At 35.2% G+C, this 21,177-nt stretch overlaps 2 protein-coding genes across 3 annotated transcripts in view; one reads left to right on the top strand and one right to left on the bottom strand.

The window, feature by feature from the left end:
- Positions 1 to 523: 523 nt before the first annotated feature.
- LOC127874966 (NAD-dependent protein deacetylase sirtuin-2-like) lies at positions 524 to 20,134 on the bottom strand. Of its 2 annotated transcripts, XM_052419692.1 has the most exons (15): positions 19,944 to 20,134; positions 17,781 to 17,891; positions 16,876 to 16,944; positions 13,901 to 14,062; positions 13,136 to 13,245; positions 12,670 to 12,726; positions 12,092 to 12,160; positions 11,332 to 11,455; positions 10,406 to 10,480; positions 9,818 to 9,870; positions 9,251 to 9,327; positions 6,023 to 6,074; positions 4,105 to 4,172; positions 3,355 to 3,421; positions 524 to 1,682 (listed from the first exon to the last, which is right to left on the bottom strand). In XM_052419692.1, exons 1-15 carry the CDS (start codon positions 19,957 to 19,959, stop codon positions 1,386 to 1,388), a joined length of 1,407 nt encoding a protein of 468 aa, XP_052275652.1. In that variant the 5' UTR covers positions 19,960 to 20,134; the 3' UTR covers positions 524 to 1,385. The 2 variants fall into 2 exon arrangements, with proteins under 2 accessions (XP_052275652.1, XP_052275653.1); XM_052419693.1 differs by lacking the exon at positions 6,023 to 6,074 and having other exon boundaries at positions 1,539 to 1,682; positions 19,944 to 20,091.
- LOC127874969 (NAD-dependent protein deacetylase sirtuin-2-like) overlaps positions 20,135 to 21,177 on the top strand; it is a 33,451-nt gene continuing 32,408 nt past the window's right edge. Inside the window, exon 1 of the mRNA XM_052419695.1 lies at positions 20,135 to 20,282. Coding sequence (XP_052275655.1) covers positions 20,258 to 20,282 — 25 coding nt within the window. The 5' untranslated portion in view covers positions 20,135 to 20,257. The remainder of the gene's footprint in view (positions 20,283 to 21,177) is intronic.

Here is a 21,177-nt window from a genome sequence, read left to right as displayed (position 1 = left end):
CTTCATTATAGGCAATCAAAAGTGAAGTTTTGAAATAGGACATATATTATGAACACTAAAATACTGGTATTTTAATAAAAACAAGTGAAATTGAATAAATATATATAATTTAGATTTAAAAAAAGAGCAAAATTCTGAATCAACATAAGTTTGCAATAATGATGTTTCCTGTGAAGTTAAAGAGAAATTTGCTCAATACATTTTTTTTGCATGAAACGAGTTCAGCAGGAATGGGCAAATTTAAGACTTTGTGTTCCACCAGGATTGTTAGGCAAACATAATGATATGATGGGTTTTATGTGGAGTATAATTGTTATTCACTTTGCCTGTACATTAAATTAAGAATTTTGATGTATCTGTATATTGATTTTACTTACCTTTGTAAACCTTGTCATATTTTTGAAAAGTTTAGTTTTCATAGCAGACATTTACCTGGATTTCAAATCTTTGCATCTTCTATACAAATTCAAGTAACATTTTGTATACAAATGACAGAACAAGCATGTTAAAACAACAAGCAAAATAGGTATATACCTTTTAATTTTTGGGGGTTAAACAAGAAATTTAACAAAAGTGCATGTAAACAATTCATAGAATGTTCTCAAAGTTTGATGAACTGGTGAAATAATAAAGCTTAAACTTAACAACACACAAATCAGTGAATTATGGAGTTACCATGAGTACAATGAACATAATGAATTTAATACCCGAGGGCCCTATAGGTTTGCCCTATATCTGCGTGTCAACAAAACGTGGTCCTGCAATTTCTCAAAAAGAAATTGAGACACTTGGATGAAACTTGGTACACTAAGATACTGCGATATTCTTTTTTTAAACTTTTTGTATTTTTTACTAGATGCCTAGGCAAAGGTCACTGTTACTATAAAATAAACAAAACTGAATATCTTTTATAAATCAAAAGACATCGTAACGTAGTGACAAGACAATTTAATGTCAATATTCTGACTCAACTTTGATTGTTTTCTCTTTTTTTCTTTGAGGCGAATAATCATGCTAAATTTTGTTTTCACGGAAGAGTTTTTGAGTTTTGAGACAGATGAACAGATAAAGGGATATACAAACTTTTTACAGCATTGCATAGTCTTCAATTGATAGGTTTTTATTTATGGTACGCAACTCCGGCTTTGCTTGCAAAGCTGTAAAGGCCTTGCCACAAATAGTGCTTAATTTAACTGGCAAGTCAATTAGAACAGAGAAAAAACAGTGGTATCACAGGCAAAATATCACAGAAAAATATTCCTGATTTAGTAATAAGTAAGCATATTATTACTTATACAAGATTTCAATATGCATAAAAAAGAATAACTTTCAGCAATTATATATTATATATATATACTCGCATCACAATCTTTACTGGCTATTGTTCATTTTTTCCTATTAGAAACTGAACTTGAAACTACACTTTTCAATACTGCTGATGGTTTGGAGGCAGAAGAAATTTGATTGCTGGATTTAGATACAGCAGATGGTTTAGAAGCTGAAGAATTTTGTTTGCTGAATTTTGAAACAGTTTTTGAAGGCAATTTCTTTGGGTTATCAGTATCAACACTTGAAGTTGATTGCTTTGGTGGCTGTGGTAGGTCTGTCTTGTTGGCCTCAGGAGGTGGATACACCACGCCTCGTTTTGCATTTTCCTCCTTGACCATTGTGCGAAACTCCTCCTACATAAGAAATCAAAACATCATTTTCTTTAACATAATCGCTTAACCTATACCACTCAGATAACCATTTTGGCACATTTGTCATCCCACAGAAAATCTAAATCAAGTAAAAACTTTTCTTTCTCTATTTAAGTTTTAAAGGCTTCATTTCCAACTATAAGATGATGAGCAGCACACCATATAAAACCTGAACAGACTGCTAGTTACTCGCAAGCTGTTCTGGTTTTATGCTGGTTGCAAAATCCATTGTCCCTTGGCTTCTGAGCAGGAAAGGGAGGGTTAACCCTTTGCATGCTGGGAAATATGTCGTCTGCTTAAATGTCGTCTGCTGAATTTCTAAAATTAGCATTTTCTTCGTTTTTTTCAAAGAATATTATCAGAATAGCAAACAGTTTGGATCCTGATGAGACGCCACGTTCTGTGGCGTCTCATCTGGATCCAAACTGTTTGCAAAGGCCTTCAAAATTCGGTTCCAGCACTGAAAGAGTTAAGGTCAACAAATCTGTTACAGCTAAGATTTTATACTGTAAATACTGATTGAATGCTCTAAAGTGACTATATACTAATCAGGAGCAATATTCAACCACTATATCCACTACATTGTTATGTTTAAAACACTATTTTGCCTTATTTTAACATTGTGAAAAACACATGAAGTTTAATCACCTCAATTTGCTGACTGTCTTGTAATGTTTAATTAAAGTAGCAGTACTTCGGGTACATAGATTAGGAGCGATAAAAGATATGTGACCATGAAACATGTCTTAACCAAAGAGTTTGAGAAGTAAGATGGAATGAACCATCACATATTGATAGAGGAAATTAAGAGGACATATTTCCACTATTAATATAGGCAGGAACACACACAATAAGTCTTTTTTTAGTGTTTAAAGAGATATTGCAATCTACCAATATTTTGCAAAACATAATTACCTCCTGTAACTTTCTTGTGCAAATTATAACATTAAAATGGATTCAAATGAAACTTAATATAATGATAAATGGCTTTATTCAATATTTACAGAGTTAATTCCTTATGTTAATACTCATGTGCTTTCTATAATTCCATTTCAATTAATGATCTTAAGATTAAACTTCATGTATCTAAAGAGAAAATTGTTGGTAAGTACAGAGTGCAAGAACTTTAACTCTCTTTTCAATGTTTTGGGACATATTTATTATCAGTATTTGTCATACTCATTGCCCAATTACAAAGAATCATTTAATTGTGAGGATCACATATCAAACAGATTTAAAGATTAAAAAAAATCATACTAGTATAATAATTGTAGACTTATAGAAGAAGAGTGAAATACAAGAACCATAATTATTTCTTCTATACATGTTTTCACTGCTTTTAAAAAAAAAATCTGCACATTTTAGCTATTTGTGTAAAATTGATTGTAATTAAATTCATATTAAAACATATAAGGACATAACAATTTATTTTGTTCAATAAATAAATAACACATTTCTGTTTTCCCCTCATTTGAAATTCTATATGACACTTATGGGTAAAAACGAAAACTTGTGGCATTTGCCACTTACAGTGACAGAACTAGAGAAGAAAGCAAAATAAAATCATGCACAACACAACTATTTGGTTTAAGCAGTTTTCACAGAACTCTGTTTGAACAGGTTTAACTGCAGTTCGTGGCTGGTTCCTACTTACCCCCCACCCTAATCGCTCTGCCAGTGCAAACACGCCCTCATCACACTGGCCTTCCCAGAATACATCCCTGAAACAAGGGCAACAAAAGACGATTTTATCCTATTACCAGATGAAATTGTGTCGTGTTCTGAGAAAACTGGGCTTAATTCATGTGCGTAAAGTGTCTTCCCAGATTAGCCTGTGCAGTCCGCACAGGCTAATCAGGGACGACACTTTCCGCTTTTATGGTATTTTCAGTTTCAAGGAAGTCCCTCCTTACCGAAAATCAAGTTTAGGCGTAGTGTCGTCCCTGATTAGCATGTGTGGACTGCACAGGCTATTCTGGGATGACACTTTACACACATGTGTTATGCCTAGTTTTATCAGAACAAGACACAATTGATAAACTTGATCTTTGTCCAAAACTCACATAATGTTCTCTATATCTACTACAATTTTTTTCCTTAGTTTGGTATTTAACCAAGTTTTAGGAGTTTCATGTAAGAAAATGATTAAGAGTAAAATTGAATAAAGATAATTTAGCGAAATAGAAAACCTGCACCATGAGTCTAAGAAAGTTAAAATAAGTATGTGGAGTTAACAAAGGTGTTTTGAATGAACATTTTAACATTAATTCAATTCTGAGGGTAATTTGTAAATTAAAATATGGGAAAATATTGTCTTTTTAGCAAGAGAACTTTGGTCATATGTTAATCCTAAATCACTGCTGTACATGTCACAGTGGTGAAATTATTCTCCACGAGTACATACCTTTTGTTATCTGGATTGTCAAAGTCAAAGCTACACCCAAAAAAGAGAGCTGACATGGGATGCTTTGGCTGTAAGTGAAACAAAGCACATGACACATGCAGTAAACAATCTGAAATGGAATGCTTTGCTTAAATTGTTAGCAGAACAGAAAATGTATCACATACCGTGTACAAACTGTCAAAGCTGTTTTTCAGGTACTAAGCAGAACAGAACATGTAACTCATGCAGTGTACAAGCTGTTATGGGATGCTTGTATGCAGAACAGAATATAAGATACATGCACAAGGGGGAAAAGCTTTCTGTAGACATCTTCAAACACGCACATAACTCAGAACCATGGTACATCTTCTAATAAGGTGATTATGATATTAGTGGTAAGTTTATATCAACAAGGTTATAGTCTTGCAGTGATATTTAGTTTCTGTTATCTAAATGATACAGTCAAATAATATTCAATTGGAAAAGCAAACTGATCAGACGAGTTAATACACCAACATGCAGCTTTTAAATTAGATATGTGTCCATAGGTCACAGATCCCCTTACATTCCACTTTTGTCTCCAATTTCAGCTTATGTCACAAACAAGCTATTTATGGTCAAATTTGACATTTGACCTTCAAGTGTAAACTTTACCTCTGAGGTAATGTGGCAGGTGATACATGACAAACTCGGTCTCCTACTTGTAGTTGTTTTAATTGCATGATGAATGACAAAGTTAAAGCCCATAACAAGCTGTTATATGGAAAACTATGACCTTTCCCCTCTAAGTGACCTACATGTATCAGGTAGAAAGACAGGCATGCACAAAATGCTGTTTCCGCATAGCGGTCATTACTGGTAAGTTATTTCAAAATAGCATTATTGGTGACACAGCTACAGTCCGGAGAAGCTGTTTTATGGCAAAATTTGACCTTTGAACCTTATGACCTAGACTCTTGCTGTAGAATGACAAGTGCCACACCCAACACATAGTCTTATGGAGAATTGCATTTGTGATTTCAAACTTATTCTAAAATCAATCAATTATGGCAAAGATGTGGCTGAAAGTTATATGGCCCAATTTAACCTTTGACCTAGATAATTGACCTTGACCTTTGAAGTGGGGAGACGGTCGAACTACATGAAATAGTGTCTTATGATGGTTTACATTTAAATTTAAAAATCCATCAATATAGGGCAAAGTTATGGCTGAGACATGAATTTTCAAACTGTTGTATACCCTAATGACCTTGACCTTTGCGGTAGGGAGATGAGTGATACATACGACATATTCTCTTATGATTGTGGACATTTGTGCTAAGATATTTTTAAAAACCATCAATAAATGCTATGCACATTTATGGCTAAGACACAAAACTTTGCACTGACAGACAGAGGGAAAAACAGACGGACAATGTGACATCTATATGATAATGTTATTAAAAACATTTAGAAGTTATCAAGGGAAACAAACTAAAATTACTGATTTCTATGTAACCTCACTCTGTAACAAAGTGACAGAGAGAAACTTTATATACTGGTCAGTGTTTTTTTTCCCAATTGAAAAAAGTACCGATACCAGCCCAACTGGAAAAAATGTGCGCGAAAAACCCTGAAATTGGGAACATTTGTGTCCTGAAGTGTTCAAATTGGGAAATTGGTGTATTTTATTTTTTGCTTACAAATACTTTAAAATTGATATCTTGGTGTGGTCAAGTTATCAATATTATATTTACTAACTTTAAAGCCATAGAGATGCATAGGGAAACTAAGTTAATGTTGCATTTTATTTATTAAAAAAATATTATTATTTTTTGTAAACCTTCAATTGGGAATGTTTTGGACAGCAATTGGGAAATTTGTATTTTTTTCCTAATTAGAAAAGTGCCATTTTCCAGTACTTTATAAAGAAGGAAAAAAATTGCTGCAGGTCACGTACCCCAACTACCTTCTCCATGTTAATTAACAGTCTTGGAACATTGAATTTGGTTCTGAAATAAAGAAGAGCAAACAATTAATTAAGAAATACATTTATTCAGTCTATTTATGACCCGCTTCATGCAAAAATGGGTCTTATGCCATATAAGGCAAGTGTAGCCCAAGACCAAGCAGCTTAAGTCTGATATTTTATCAGTCAACTAGATATGTCAAAGAAACTGATGCCTCAATGACACATGTTTGAACACCGCCATTGCCAAATATCAGACAAAGAAGACTTGCTTCTACCTTACAAGAGCACTGCATATACATGTATAACGGGTGGCAACGCTCGTCTGCGGGTGCATTTTTTAATAAATGAAAGTTTGTCAGAATTTTTTAATTCTTTTTTAGAGGTCACAGTGACCTTGACCTTTAACCTAGTAACCAAATATGGGTGTGGCATTTAGAACTCATCAAGGTGCAGGTACATATGAAGTTTCAAAGTTGTAGGTGGAAGCACTTTGATTTTAGAGCCAATGTTCAATACCTTGAAAAAATGTTAAGGTTTCAGCTCAATGCGGATGGAGGACGACACGACGACGGACATGACACGACAAGACAAGCTGGCTATGACAATATCTCGGGCTTTCTCTGAGCTTAAAATTATCCTTATATATGTAATACATGATACATGTATCAACCACATTGCCATCATTCAATGAAAATTATATAAACTGACTCCATCACAAATTGCTCTAGCCCAATGTTTCAAGTTCTTGCATGAACAATCCTTCATTCTCATATTCCTCTTTCAACACTTTCCATATTTATCACATATACCGGTAATTCTTATTTCTGGCATATCCCCTGTAAACTACTCTTAAAACACACTCATTTGTTGTGTAAATATTTCAGGAAGGAGGGAAACTATTTATGAACAAGAAATTTCTTTGAATTGATATATACTGCCAAAAATATATTGTGTGACAGACTGACAACGCTAATTCTTTATCCCTCCGCCTTTGGCTGGGATGATAAGTCCATTTGTTTCAATACTTTTCTTATGCTGATTGTATTGTGCCTGATTGATGTACACTGTATTTGCCAACAAATAAATATGCTGAAACTAAAATTATATTTATAAATAGTTGCTTATTGCACTACCCCTTAAAGCCCTCTCAAGTTACATGGAGTTTCATTTGAATCCCTACAGTAAGTCCAAACAAGAAGGGTGACAGATGGACCAAAGGATCATGTGATTACTTTATGCCTTTCTTGACGGGCATTAATATTGAGAAATTTAGACCTGGTAATAGCATGAGCCTTTATCACTCGGATACGTGTTTTCACGCATTTGTAGTTCCCTGAGAAAGTTATATTTAATATAAGACCTTTCTTACTAGATCCAAGTTTTGAAGGCTATATCTACAAACCTTAGATACTGATGAGCAGCAAACAGCATAAAACCTGAACAGACTGCGAGTCACTCACAGGCTGTTCTGGTTTTATGCTGGTTGCAAAAGCCATTTTAACTTTGCTTCTGATGGGGAAAGGGTTAAGACTAGTATCCAGGGGCCTTCCTGAGACTATTTCAGCTATACCCACGATCGATCAGTGAAGCTGTGAGTGGGGGGGGTAGGTGCTGGAGGGGGTCTCACCCTCTTGCTAGGAGCAGGGTTGGGGGTGGGTCTTCCCCTCAAAATTTTGGAAAATTCATTGCGGATTGTGCGTTTTGGTGTTATCTTTCAGTCACGTTTTGGCAATTTTATTCATCAATTTCTTGCTTGAAAAAGACCAATAAAAGGAAATATTTCATTAAACATCGTCAACAGCAAATATACTTTCGACCATAATTTATTTGCTAAGTTTAAATGTCAATGCGTAAACATCAAGAAGCCTTATTGCAAGGGAGAATGGATCCGTAGCTGCATAGGTGTGCGAGGGTGTTCAACTCTATTGCTCGTGGGAGTATGGGGTCCTCCGCTAGAAAATTTTAGAAATTTCTTTGCAAAAAGTGTAATTTGGTGTTGCATTTCAGTCACATTTGGCAATGTTTATCCTCGAATTTTAGCATGAAAAAAATGAGAAAAATATATATTTTCAATAAACATTGCCAACTGCAAATATACTTTTGACCATAATTACCCCCGCCATAGGCGGAGGGATATTGTCTTTGCGTTGTCCTTCCATTCATCTTTCCGTCTGTCCGTCCAGTCAGCACTTTTGTGTCCGAAGCCAAATCTTGGAAGTGCTTTGGCGGATTTCATTGAAACTTGGTATGAGTATATATATGGATAAGAGGATGATGCACACCAAATGGCATTGTACACCATCTGTTAATAACGGAGTTATTGCCCTTTGTATCTTGAAAAAATGCTTTTTTGAGTGTCAAATATAACACTTTTGTGTCCAGAAGCATATTGGTGGGGGATATCAATTCAACAAATTTGCGTGTTTATTAAGTTTGAGTGTCAAGGCTTTAAATCAAGAAGTCTATGTCTGAGAGGAAATGATTGACTCTTGCTTCCTCCCCTAGAAAATTTTGGATTTCATTGCAGAAAGATCGTTTTGTTGTTATCTTTCAGCAACATTTGGCAATTTTATTCCTCATTTTTTTCCTCTAAAAAAGTAAAGGAGTTAGCATGTTTTCCATGAAAACCTTTCCCATGTCCGGGTATTTGTTGCGACTCTGTAAAAATGTAGTGTCACGCCCACAGCGTGTGTATTTGTTTTGACGAGTCATCAAACCGGGTGCGACGTGGCTCCAAAAACTACGCCCGTCATTATTATCTGCTGAAACTGATTTTATTTGGGGAATTTGGTATCTCTCAAAACATCTGGATAAAACAGAGCGCTTGCCGACTTTTTGAAATTTTAATTTTGCGCCATCTTAACATAATCTGGTACCCATGTCCGAATATTGGTTCCCAAAAAATTGAACGTCGACAACACAGTCGTAAAACAAGTAAAGTCTACAGTGATTACTACCTCTCATCAGTGAACAAAGACTTAACTTCGTATGTTTGGCGTTATAACTGTGTTGTGTTTTGTACCCATCTTTATTTTCTAAAAGTGGACGTCTTGTTTGCTTGTTTACATAATCATACCCCTAACCCCCTTAGCCCTCACTTTTTATAGCATTTTTCGAATTTAAAGAGTTTTCATTTTTTTAAGTTTGAAACTGAATTATACACACGGGCGTACTGCCGTATGCATAGGTACGCCCCTGGTATCATTATGTTCTTACCTGATTGGTAGCTTGTTGAATGGCGGGACTTTCAATGATGTGCCCAAAATTATCATCATATCACATTTCTCTACATCCTGAAGGAATACACATACAATTTTCATTATTTATTATTTCAGGTAATATTTACAGAGCTTTAGGGTTTAATAAGTTCCTGCTGAACAATCAATTGACCCACATCATATAAGAATAAGTCTTATGCCATAAGCGGCAAGGGTTGTTTCAGACCAGCCAGCACATCAACTCAGTCAATCTAGAGCTACCCTGTCCTCTTATAAGACAACACAATCTTGCATTACTGTAATCTTGCAGACTATGCGAACCATCATCCACCAATAAATTCCACATATTTATTTAACTGTATCAACTAAATAATTACTTGACAGTTGAAATGCAAACAAAGTAAAATAATCATTACTTTCACTATAGGCTGTTTGAACAATTTATTGCTTGGGACATTTTAAATAAACTTTACTACTACCATTGAGGAAAGGCTTTTCATTTTGGAACTACTTTTTCCTTCAGGGCTTTTAAAGGCACTACTTTTCTTAGTAATATCCTGCTTACCTCAGAGTCGACTGCAAATGATGGTTTCATATTCTCTCCAAACATGACAATGTCTGAAATGAACAGCATCCTTTACAAACTAAGGACAAATTACCTGTTTCATTGTTGTTGTTGTTTCTTATAAATAAATTGCAGTGAGACATTCTGTATTGTTTGCTTTTTGAAATTTAAAGCATACTGGTAATAACACAGGTAAAATATTACTGAATTTAGTACTCTTACAATACAAAATAAAAACATACATTCATGTGAAATGAAAATATTTTAAATAAAAGTGAAAACACTATATTTGAACATTTTTACCACATTTTAAATTCATCAACTAAACAACATTAAAATGTATTCAATTGAGCCACTTTCTGGGAAAACTGGGCTTACTGCATAATAGTAAAGTGTCATCCCAGATTAGCCTTTGCAGACTGCCAAGACTTATCAGGGACGGTACCTTTCCCTTTAATGGTATTTTTTGCTTTAAAGAAGTCCAGTTTAGGCAGAAAGTGTCATTCCTGATAAGGCTAATCTGGGAAGACACTTTTACAAAAATTTCGCAGAGGGAGACTCAATGATGTTAAAGCCGCCCCATGGTACCCGGCTTGATGACCCCGCCACAATCCTCCTCAGTGCAGTATGGGACAAGATTGTCCTCGGCAACAAGCATCTGGGCTAGAATAATCAAATCATGAACTGCTAGAATTATAGAAAGCCTATCAATGATAAACAAATAGCAAGTACAGAATTTTTTGTTGTTTATATGAGCAAAAAGTAGTTTCGATTAAATAAGCAAGCACAACCAGGCCCCATATATCCAAATATACAATATACACTTTAAAAGCTTCTATTTTAGTTTTATTTTATCTATCTTTTTTATGCATTTTTTGCTCTTTGTGTATTTACTGGAAATATCTTTCAGAAATCATAATGGCTTGATGTACAAATAATGTTAGCTTAGTTCATCATCATCAATAGTATGGTTATTTCATTTACTGAATCAAATCTGGGAAAATATTGTACAAACAAAATACCAATAACAATTTTATCTTGTTGGCGTTTATCATAATTCTATAATTAAATGAGTGGCGCTCTGAGAAAACTGGGCATAATGCATGCTCGCAAAGTGTCGTCCCAGATAAGCCTGTGCAGTCTGCACAGGCCAATCAGGGACGACACTTTCCGCTTTAATGGTATTTTTCGTTAAAAGGAAGTCTCTTCTACACGAAAATCCAGTAAAGGCGGAAAGTGTCATCCCTGATTAGCCTGTGCAGACTGCACAGGCTAATCTGGGATGACACTTTACACACATGCATTAAGCTATGAAAACATGGCCTAAAGCTTGTGCATATAAGGTCATCCCAGATAAGACTGTGCAGTCAGCATAGGCTAATCAGGGATAACACTTTGCACATTAATGAAATTTTTCATTAAAAGGCAGTCTCTGCAGACTGTACATGCTAATTTTGGATGACACTGTATGCCCATGGATTAGGCTTGGTTCTAAGGGAGACTCATTAGTTAACCTTTCATCTCTTCCTTTGAGTATTGCTTCTCACAGAAGGTACACGTTGCTGTCTCCATTGTACCATGGGCCTCTGTCACTCTCCTAGGGTCCAGCCCCACCTGACGATCCAGGCCATCTATGTTCTGTAGGGAAATGGAGGTCAAGTAAAACTTGATGGATCTTGCAACGGCAGTGTTATGCTGTCCGTTGTAACAGTCATATTAGTTTTTATTGCCTCATTTATGCAGATGGTTGCTCATGACCAGACAGCGCAGATATGAAAGGCATGTTTGGAGTTACGTCATTTTAGCCGCATATGGTTTAATACCCATTTTTGCATGACATGGATCGTAATCCATATAAATGTAATTTACTTTCTATACTCTATAGAACATTTTAGATTCTGTAAGTCCAAGTTGCTCTGTTGCTATTTTTATGATAACACTTCCCAGACCTTAAAATTGTGTTAAAACTCTTCGCAAGTTTTCAACTTACCTGAGTGAAGTATTGCAAGTGTCCAACTTACCTGAGTGAAGTATCGCAAGTTTTCTACTTGCCTGAGTGAAGTATCACATATTTTCCTACTTACCTAAGTGAAGTATTACAAGTTTCGTACTAACCCGAGTGAAGTATTGCGATTTACATACAAGTTTACCTGAGTGAGGTATAGCAAGTTTCCTACTTACCTGAGTGAAGTATATCAAGTTTCCAACTTACTTGAGTAAAGTATTGCAAGTTTCCAACTAACCTGAGTGAAGTATCACAAGTTTCTTACTTACCTGAGTGAAATAACGCAGAAGCTTGTTTTTGTTCTCCAGAAGCTTGATGAAGTAGTGTGTTGGCGTGGGCTGAAATAACGCACATGAAATCATGTAAATCACATTTTAAGTTGATGGTGGTATTTGTTTGGAACAACACTTACATGGGAACTCTCATTGAAAAACAGTAAGTTGATAGTTTTTCATGTACTGATAACTACATTCTCTGTTGCGTTTAGTCATTAAATAAACAATCCAAACTGAGAACAAATCCTGCAGATAACATCGCTCACCCCGACAATTAGCGGTGTTAACATTTCCCAACACTAGACATTCATTCTGCTGATGAAGTCCGTAGTACACAGACGAAAGCTTCAGGTATAGCTTTCAATAACTAGTGTAGGTAATTTGACAGTTTAAAACTTTATTGGATTATCATGGAAACCACACAGTCAAATTTTCATCGAAGATTCCTGCAGTTCTGTTTACTTGTACATAAATAAAATTTGTTTCAGTAAATATTTTAAAATATATTTTAAATAAAACATAACAGACACAATGGTATAGAAAAAAAAGGCATAACTTTTTACATTAATTACCTTATAATCTCCTTGAAATTTTTCCTTGCGTATTTCAAAGAAAGGTTTCGGGTCAGCCTAAAAATAAGCAAAACCAGATCTATGAGCATTTTTATTGTGTTTTTCTGCTATCTTCACTCATAAAACAACAATAATTGTTGTTTAGATCTGGTGCAAAGTAGTTACACATAAGAGCATTAAAAGTAATTAATTTGTAAATTTTCAACGCCTATTTTTTTTTGTGGCTACATAAATATTAGCTGAAAAGGGGTTTCAATGCATGTGCATAAAGTGTCATCCAAGATTAGCCGGTGCAGTCCACACAGGCTAATTAGGGACGACAAAAAACAAAAAATATAAAAGCAGAAAGTGTTGTCACTGATTAGCCGGTGTGGACTGCACAGGCTTATCTGGGACGACACTTTACGCACATGTTTTAAACCCCCTTTTCACAGAGAATGGTCCATATAATCATTCAAACAGTCACCATAAAATAGTTCCAGTCGAAAGCCTTTTGGGGATCATCCATTTTGTATTTGTTCTTCAACATATCGTACAACCCTGTCCCTGGGGTACGGAAGTCCGGTATACCAGCAGCTGAAGTAGACAACATACAGAACACTGTTGAACATAAACCTACTCTGAATGTCTGAAATAACAAAATATTTGTTTGGGACATGTTATTAAAGAATTTGCTAATACAATGGGGAATGTTAAAATCTATAAAAGAGTTTGCTCATATGATGGGGAAATACGAATCTAATTGTATTTTAATTTAAACTTCTTTATTTTAGCTTTATTGCATGAAAAGCATGAGGCTTATAGAAAGACATTTTAGTATGTCAATAGGGAAAAACCTGTACTAAAATAATGTGAAGAGAGATCAGAAGATAGTGAGAACATTCCTACAGTGGATCAAAATCAAATTAGCTATGAAACTGTAAAATAAAATAAACAATGAAATCATACAATTTAGGCAAACAATAAAGAAAATGAACAAACTAACAAACAAATAAATAAATATTCAAAAATCTTACACAAATCTAGTAATCATACATCATTAAGACAAAAAAATATGGTGATAATTTACAGTTTTACAAAAATTGGTAAATTACAATCACAAACTGCTCTAAACTTTATAATTGTTTAATGGTCATTAGGATTTATACATATATATATATAATAGAGTTTTACGATTATGGGTACCATACAGGATAAATTAACATTTACAACATTCACACATCCTACTTACAAGTAGAGATACCAGCCCCAGCAAGAACAACAATCTTTGTGCATTTGTCGCTTGCCATGTACCGAGCGATTCCCTCAAACGTGACTTCATCCAGTAATGGTTCACTTTGTGGTCCAAAGTAGATGCCCATGGAAAAGGCCATGTAATCTTTGAACCACTGCTCTAAAGTAAAAAATATGCCATGAAAGATTTAACCTCCTCTGAAGAAGTACAGCAAACTTTATGTAACACTTAAACCACTGCCCTAATGTATGCATAAGAGATACCATTCTTTATAAGGTCCAAAATTAAATCATACAGCATTTCTTCATAAGCCATTATTTCTTCAAACCCATTCACTGAAGTAAAGAAAAGGCCATGAGTTTTTCAAACCAGTGTCCTGCAGTAAAGCATAAGCCATGATTTTGTTAAACCAATGTCCTTAAGTAAACCATAAGCCATAATTGCTTTTAACCAATTACCTTAAGAAATGCAAACAAACCATGATTTCTCAAAACAGATGTCCTGAAGTAAAGCATAAGCAATGATTGTGTTAAATCACTGCCTTGAAGTAAAGCATAAGCAATGATTTCTTCTCACCAACGTCCTGAAGTAAAGCATTTAAGCCATGATTGTTTTAAATCACTGCCTTGAAGTAAAGCATAAGCAATAATTTCTTCTCACCAATGCCCTGAAGTAAAGTATAAGCCATGATTGTTTTAATTCACTGAATTGAAGTAAAGCATAAGCAATGATTTCTTCTAATCAATGTCCTGTAGAAACGCATAATGCATTATTTCTTCAAATCACTTCCCTGAAGCAAAACATTAGTTATGAATTCACTAACAAATGTATTGAATTAAATCAAAGCCATGTCCTAAAGTAAAATATAAACCATGATGTGAAAAGCACAAGCCATGATTTCTTCAAACCACTGCCCTGAGGTAAAGCACAAGCCATGATTTCTTTAAACCATAGCCCAAAGTAAAGCACAAACAATTATTTCTTTAAACCATAACCCTAAAGTAAAGCACAAGCCTTGATTTCTTTAAACCATAACCCTGAAATAAAGCACAAGCCATGATTTCTTTAAACCATAGCCCTGAAGAAAAGAACAAGCCATGATTTCTTCAAACCACTGCCTTGAAGTAAACATAAGTTGTGATTTCTTCAAAGCAATGACCCGAAGTAAAGCATTATCAATGATTTCTTCAAACCACTGCCCTAATGTAGAATAGAAGCCTTAAAAAGAACTGTCATAAAATTATGAGTTGGGCATAAAACTGTTCATGGGCATTGTTTACAGTTTGGCATTAAAAAAAAATGTCAAAGATTAAAAAAAAAGAAAGCATTATAATTATATTCAAACAAGCAAAATAACAGTTCTTGGTTTAAAAAAATTGTTAGAAATATTGATTTGCTTATTGATAGCTTTCAAGTAAACCCAATAAAATTATGAAGCTTTTAATGTAGCATTTTTAACTCTTTATACTGAAAATTGGGAAAATAGAAATGTATTGCAGAAATAGCTTTCAAAATATGCTGTTAATATCGAAGCCTAAGTGATATAGATGTAACCAGTTAGCTTTTGCTGTTTCAGGTCCTAGGCTTAAATTTCAACGAAGGCAAATGTTTTATTAAACTTTTTTCTGCAATAATTATTATTTAAGTCTCTTCAAAACAGATTTTTAAACAAGGGCTGTTTGTAAAACATGCATGCCCCCCATATGGGCTGTCAGTTGTAGTGGCAGCAATTGTGTGAATACGTTTTTTGTCACTGTGACCTTGACCTTTGACCTTGTGACCTGAAAATCAATAGGGGTCATCTGCCAGTCATGATCAATGTACCTATGAAGTTTCATGATCCTAGGCATAAGCTTTCTTGAGTTATCATCCGGAAACCATTTTACTGTGTCGAGTCACCGTGACCTTGACCTTTGACCTAGTGACCTGAAAATCAATAGGGGTCATCTGCAAGTCATGATCCATGTACGGTGTACCTATGAAGTTTCATGATCCAAGGCGTAAGCTTTCTTGAGTTATCATCCGGAAACCATTTTACTGTGTCAAGTCACCGTGACCTTGACCTTTGACCTAGTGGCCTGAAAATCTATAGGGGTCATCTGCGAGTCATGATCAATGTACCTATGAAGTTTCATGATCCTAGGCGTAAGCGTTCTTGAGTTATCATCCGGAAACCATTTTACTGGTTCGAGTCACCATGACCTTGACCTTTGACCTAGTGACCTGAAAATCAATAGGGGTCATCTTCGAGTCATGATCAATGTACCTATGAAGTTTCATGATCCTAGGCGTAAGCGTTCTTGAGTTATCATCCAGAAACCATTTTACTGGTTCGAGTCACCGTGACCTTGACCTTTGACCTAGTGACCTGAAAATCAATAGGGGTCATCTGCGAGTCATGATCAATGTACCTATGAAGTTTCATGATCCAAGGCGTAAGCATTCTTGAGTTATCATCCGGAAACCATTTGGTGGACGGACCGACCGACCGACCGACGGACAGACCAACATGTGCAAAACAATATGCCCCCTCTTCTTCGAAGAGGGGTATAATTAAAAAATATGTGAGCAATTCCCTTTAAATGCTTACTTGAAGTAAAACATACACCAGGATAGAATGCCCATGTCTGTAATAATTGCACAAAGTTACATCTGTTAAAAGTTAGAATGGCATGTCAATGAAAGCATTCAAGGCACTTGGAAGCCTTGATGCATTTGAGCCTAACTCATGAAAAACAGGGCTTAATGTATGTGCATAAGGTGCCATAAAGGACGACAATTTCTGCTTTTTGAGATTTTATCTTTTAAAGAAAATCTCTTCTGAGTAAAAATTCAATATCGACCAAAAGTGTTGTCCCTGATTAGCATGTGCAAACTGCACAGGCTAATCTGGGATGACACGTTTGCCACATGCATTAAGCCCCACTTTCCCAGAGTGATACTCATTGCAAAGAGTTCACTTGTTCACCTACTGTCTTTCTCTGTCAATTCTGTTGATGTGGTGACCGTTTCTTTTTTCTGCTCTTCTAGCCATTCTTTTTCTGTAATGTCAGGAAAAAAAATTCAAGTCACAGCTTTGCAATGCAATAGAACTTGCATACGACTTTTTCATTGACGCCCCATAATAAATGTCACAATATTTATCAGTATGTAACTGTAGCACCTAACAGATGCAATACATTATTTTGTGTAATGTAAACTTGCACAAGTAACTGATCAACTGATCAACAGTTGCATGTAACTGTTCATGTTAAATTACAATTAATTGATCAACTGATCAAAAGTTGCATGTTAAAGTAGAATTAATGATTATTTACAGAAATACATTGCCTCAAACTATACATGATCAACGCCAATTTTTTTGACAACTTAACAAAATTAATATGACTAAATAATTTAGTAAGGGGTAAAAACATTGTATTAATTTCACATTAGTTTTAGTTTTATATTCAAAATAAAAGTCTTAAGGCTAAAACTTCAAACTCAATAAAAACAAGAGATGTGTTTGTCAGAAACACAATGCCCCCTATTGCGCCGCCTTGAAATAAAATTTCAATATATCATTTGGCAGGTTTAGAAATAATCTCCCTTTTAAAGCTTATTACTTCCCTTAGATTGTATTTTTTTACTTTTGACCTTGAAGGATGACCTTGACCTTTCACCACTCAAAATGTGCAGCTTCATGAGATACACATGCATGCCAAATATCAAGTTGCTATCTTCAATATTGCAAAAGTAATGGTCAATGTTAAAGTTTTCGGACGGACGGACGGACTGACGGACAGTTCAACTGCTATATGCCACCCTACCAGGGGCATAAAATGCATGCTTGGAGTTTAGAAAACCATCATACAACAAATTGTGTACTTTTACTTACCGCCGTCATACAGCTCTGTCTCAAAGCACTGATGGTCTGCATTAATTGTTACATGAAGTTCTTTTTTCGGTGACTTTTCTAAATGGTGAAGACATGACTTAGGCACCTTACCTGAAAAGACACATTTAGAGAGCAAATAAATACTATTGGGCTCAAAAAGAGATTTTTACTCATGCAGTGACTGTGCTGTCACTTCTTTGCCAACTACAAAATTAAATCTCATAGCTATTTAAGCAAAACATTTTGGACTGTTTGCCCAGATTTTAAGCAAATATGATCCAGATGAGAGGGCTATATACACTTTCAAGTTCAACATTTGCTCAACAGAAGTTGTGGGTAAAGGGTTAAAGTATCCTTTAGAGAAGAGTGCCAACTTGTCACAAAATATGTATACCAAGCAATTTAAAAGACTAATAATTCCCTATATGAAGATTTCATGACGCCAATTTTCCCAATATCAGGTGTTTTTCCTCTAATTTTACCCCAATCGATACAGTATCAGTACTTTTTCGAATGGGGAAATAAAATTAGCTGATCAATAACGTATTTTTTTTTTAAATTTTAACTAACAATCACATTGACCTTAATCCGACTGACTGGCCAGAAAGTCCACGCTAGGTCTGCATGTTGTAAGCAACCAAGGCACATTCCACATAAAACTCAAGTTATGTTTTGTCAAGTTTTTCTCTATTTTTAGTAACAGTGACCTCGACCTGGATGTCCCCAAAATCAATCCAATTCTGGGTATGCATGTATGCTACCTACACACAACATTGAAGCTTATACCTCTGTCCAAACTGAGCTAATTCAGGAGAAACTGTTTTTGTAGTTTTAGCATCAGTAACCTTGACCTTTATCTTAACTTGCCAATATGCAATCCCAAGCTTAGTCTACATTTAGGCAACCAGTGTAAAAGCAACTATACCTCCATACAAGCTAAAGTTATTAATGGAAACATTTTTGTCTATTTAAAGTTACCTTGACCTTGACCTGACTGCCCCAAATGAAATCCCAAGTTAGGTCCGCAGGTATCTATCTATGTATACTGCCAAGCGCCCTTTTGAGCATTATAGGCAGATGTGGACATTATTGAGTCTGTTACCTGGGAAGAACAAGTACCTGATGTCTATGGAGGAGATAATTAGAACGCTCCCCGAGTAGGGAGCGAACCCACAAACTCCCGATCGCTATATGGACACCTCATCCACAACACCACCGCGACCTCTAAGGTAAGCTAACTACACACACAGTGGATGCCCTTGTATCTCTTTTGAGTAAAAGTGACCGTGCCCTTGACGTAACTGGTACTGAATGCTATAACATGCTTGGTCTCCATTTGAATTGCCTACACACAAAAGTTGAATGCAATACCACCAACCAAAATCAAGGTATTGAGCAGAAATAGTTTTTCAATTTTTAATAAAATCCAACTTGACCCTTTAACATAAACTGTGGTGTTCTGGTATTTAACACCAACTTAAGAGTACATAAATTAATTAATAATTAATTTAATAAAAAACAAATGCCTTGACTGGAAGCCATTGTCAATTTCTATGGCATTGTTTTCTAGTAAGATTCTTGCATACCATCATCCGTGCGACGGCTTGTTTTAAAAGGTGCTTAAAACTCTCAAATATTGGCCAACGAAAGTAATATCAGCACTCATTCCTCAAAATCAGCTGTTAAGCACTGAGTGATTCCATATTTATGATCCATTTTATGATAATGATACGGAAGTGAAAACGAGTTCAGTGCTCCAGCTAGGCCTAAATTGTAGGGCGCACCGCCCTGCCCTCCCGAACCTCCGCCCTACCCTCCACCCTGCCCTTCCTAGGGCCCCCCCCCCCCTGCCCTTAAAAAAAAAACACTCAAAGTGCATTCCAAAAATTTTTTTTACTTATACCATTGATTTATTGCATTTTTGTGATGTTATTCGAAAATCGCTTTTATCCCTTTTATCAGACAATGGCAGGTTTTAAAATGTGAATTATTGCAGAAAAAATGTATCAAATAATTTTATATGCATACATAAATCTGGCTACCATAACTTTAAATGTCGCTTTTTATGATTTTTGACTGGCGCGACTTTAAATACTATATAAACTGTACGTAGAAGAACTTAAACTGTACGCTGAAGTTTACTTATGCATACAAAACAAATACCTTGACTGGAAGCCATTGCCACTATGGAATTGTTTTCTTGTAAGACCCTTGCAAAACGTCATTTATAAATGGCTGTTTCCAATAATAATCTATGAAATCGGAATGGGAATTTTATATAATTCATTGTTGACAGTTGTTGACAACAAAGTTGATTAATAATCCTATCCCATTCTGACTCAGATCTAAATTTAGTCTTAATCACTTAACGGCTTTAAATACAAGTGTGTTTTGTGTTTTGTTTCAATTCAAGCGTCTGTTGAAATCGAAAGTAGAACGGAACAAAGCTTGGAGTAGGAGTTGGAAATCTTTGCAGTATGTCATCTTCCGAGAAATCAAAAGGTCTGTTTGTTCCTTTGCATTTAACTGTCATGTATCTGTCATATGTCATGAATGTTCTGCTATAACCTATTGCTGTCAGTCGTCGATTGCATTATTAGATGTTCGCTTGCAAACAACTAAGGTTAAAGGGGCATTTTCACAGTCTAGATTTTGGCATGTTTTGAAGTTTGTCATAAATTGATTTATATTGATAAATGTAAACATTAGATATAAAAAGCTCCAGTAAAAATTCTAGAATAAAATTAAAAAAAAAAAAAAGGTAACCCTCAGCAGGGCTCTAACCACTGACCCCTGGAGTACAAGAGTAAAAGTAGTACCCACTTAGACCACTCGGCCATCCTTCCGGATACAATGCCAAAAGTATTTTATACTTTATATAAGCAATCCTCGTAGTTTTACAGAATATTACGACAACAACAGAACTCTCCAAATATTAATTCGTTTCGCCTTGCATCGCTTTATAATTTTCGGGTTTTTAAATCGTCACAAGATGCATATAATGGTAATTTTAGAGCATGGTAAATGTTCAGTATTACTGTTTCCTCACAAATATCATAACTAAAACAAAAATTTGCGAATCTGAAACAACTTTTTTCAATTTTGTCAATTTACCCAAACATGAAAAGGTCCCTTTAAGAGCAAGTTTTGCAATCCAGTTTTGATCATTACACTTAACCTATTCACTGCCTGCAGCCTGCAAACGCGCTGAGAAATAATTTGCGGTGTTGTTTCAGTTCTTGAACTACAATCTTTTACAAATTGAAACGTTAAAGCGGGTGCTCATAATTCTGAACATCTAAGCAAAGAAATCTACAGTTCGGAAACGCAACCACACTTCCGCAAATCAACGCTATTTTTAGAAACAACAAAGCATATGGGACCTTTTAAAAACATC

This window comes from Dreissena polymorpha, chromosome 3 (genome assembly GCF_020536995.1).
Source record: "Dreissena polymorpha isolate Duluth1 chromosome 3, UMN_Dpol_1.0, whole genome shotgun sequence".
Taxonomy (NCBI): Eukaryota; Metazoa; Mollusca; class Bivalvia; order Myida; family Dreissenidae; genus Dreissena; species Dreissena polymorpha.
This window is presented reverse-complemented; position numbering and strand designations above follow the sequence as displayed.